Source organism: Balaenoptera acutorostrata, chromosome 5 (genome assembly GCF_949987535.1).
Source record: "Balaenoptera acutorostrata chromosome 5, mBalAcu1.1, whole genome shotgun sequence".
Lineage (NCBI taxonomy): Eukaryota > Metazoa > Chordata > Mammalia > Artiodactyla > Balaenopteridae > Balaenoptera > Balaenoptera acutorostrata.
Window position 1 is genome coordinate 109,982,542 of NC_080068.1, and position 2,273 is coordinate 109,984,814.

The 2,273-nt window shown below is 35.1% G+C and overlaps 1 protein-coding gene across 1 annotated transcript; it reads right to left on the reverse strand.

Annotated features, from left to right (window-relative positions):
• Positions 1 to 301: 301 nt before the first annotated feature.
• On the reverse strand, positions 302 to 808 carry LOC103017827 (eukaryotic translation initiation factor 1-like). Its single transcript, XM_057547284.1, has one exon. The coding sequence runs from the start codon at positions 806 to 808 to the stop codon at positions 467 to 469; it is 342 nt and encodes a 113-aa protein (XP_057403267.1). The 3' UTR covers positions 302 to 466.
• Positions 809 to 2,273: the final 1,465 nt, after the last annotated feature.

Below are 2,273 nucleotides of genomic sequence, written 5' to 3' on the forward strand. Positions count from 1 at the left end.
TAAATTTTAAGCAGCAATTGTATCTATCTTGTATACCAATTTATACTCAGTCAGTATAGTGCAAGTAGGGTTTACATGCCTCAGGTATTTGCTGAATGTGTAAGAAGTAATTATGCTGTCAAGGGACCTTATATTAGTTGATTTCTTCCACTTACTATGCACTGTTTTTCTTCATTCATTGATTCTTTTTTTATAATAAACAATACAGAAAACCACATAAATCCATGTATATTTGTATTGCATATTCCCTAATTTTTCTTTTTTTTCTTTCTTTTTTTTTTTTTTTTGTTTTATGGCTCTTTTCAGTTTACTGCATGAAGGAGTTACACTAGTCCAAGTTAAAAGCAGACCCCAAATGGTTACATTACACAAGCTGTGAGGTTTTTAAACTTGTGACAAGGGACAGAAGGAAAATTCTACTCATTGCAAGGAAATCCTCATGTAAGCTTCAGTGAGCCAGAAGCACTTAAAACCCATGAACCTTCAGCTGATCGTCCTTAGCCAGTCCAGTCTCTACGAGGAACTGGCATATGTTCTTGCGCTGGTCACCCTGTAGCTGAATTACTTCTCCATATTCTGGATGCTCAATTACAGTACCATTGCAGGCAAATTTCTTCTTAAACGCCTTCACTGGCTTCTTTTTAACGTAATCATCAGCGATCCCTTGGACAGTAGTAAGGGTCTTCCTGCTGTTTCTCTGTTGAATTCTTATATGGGTATAATCCTCAGTGCCAGCAGGAAGCAGATCATCACTCTTACTTGCATCAGCAAAGGGGTCGAAAGAGTGGAGGTTCTGGATAGCGGACATATGATACGATTCCTTTTCCTCGGTGGAAATGGCCTGCGGAACGCTGTGGCTGGAGAAGGCGGGCGGGGGTGGGGGGACAGAGCGTCGGGAAGCGAGGGGGCTCGAGGGGGAGGCTGCTGAGTCCTCGGCGGCGGCTCAGTGACTGGGGCCTTTTCTCTCTTTTTATCCAGAAAAAAATATTATCATTACCTGCCATGTTAGGCAGACCAGGTTTTTAGGATAATATTCTTTTGTATAGTTTTAAAAATGTATGCAAAAACATTATACTATATATAATATTAGGCAACCTATTTTTTGACACTCAGCATATGTGTTCTTGACATTTACCAGTGTTAATCCACATAGATAGTTCATTCATTTTAACTGCTGCCTAGTTTTTCATCAAAGGAAGATACCACAGCTTATTTATGCAGTCACCTATTAGTGGAGATTTGCATTGGTTCCAGTTCTCACTATTAAATGATACTTCAGTGAACATCTTTGTTTATGTCTTCTCTGAGAGCTCTTCTATGATAATAGGCCTAAACAAGAAATTGATGGTCACAGGGTATGCACATTTTCAAGTGTACTGGATATTGCCAAACTCCCTTCTTTCCAAAATGGCTGCAAACTTTCAAATTTTTATGTATTATAAAATTGTTTTCCAAAGTAGTTGTACCAATTTATACTTTCACCAATAATCTAAAAGAGTAATCAATCCACATCATTGTTAACACTTGGAATTATTAGAAGTTTTACCTTTTTGCTAATTTGTTGGATGTGAAATGATTCTTTATTATCATTTTAATATTTTTGCCCAGATTACTAGTGGCATTATGATCTTTTTATGTATTTAATCATCAGTATGCTTTCTTACACTTCAACGACTCATCTGCTCAAATCCATTGCCTATTGCCAACTCTGGGTTGGGGGGGTGGACTTAAAAATGTGTTTTTCTTCTTTATATGTAATAATTTATCATATATGTTTGATACTAATCCTTCATTTTTTATGTCATGAATGTCTTTCCTTGTCTGACAATTATCTTTCAGGTATGTTTATGGTAAATTTTACTATTTAGAAGTTCTTCATTGTACAGCAGTTTTTTTCCTTTTTTTGGTTTTAGTTAAAAATTCCTTCCCTACCCCAATGTAATAAATATATTCTCTTTTTTAAAAAACACAATAATTTTAAAGTGTTGTTTTTCACTTTTAAATATTTAACCCATCTGAAATTTATTTTTTTCTTAAGGTGTAAATTAGGGAAATTATTTTTTTCATATAATAAACCAATTACACTAACACTTTTCTCCTTGATTTGTAATACTTTCTCTACGACATACCAAATTCCTTATATGCTTCCACCTGTTTCTGGAATTCCTATTTTATTCCAATAATCTGTTTGCTTGTCTCTGAGCCAATGTCACATTGTCTTTTAAATTTTATGATATCCTCTTGATATCTGGTCAGACAAGTCCTCAAAATTG

What these genes read in the sequence shown, in the direction of transcription:
- LOC103017827 (XM_057547284.1), bottom strand. Translation starts at nt 808, where the DNA reads ATGTCCGCTATCCAGAACCTCCACTCTTTCGACCCCTTTGCTGATGCA.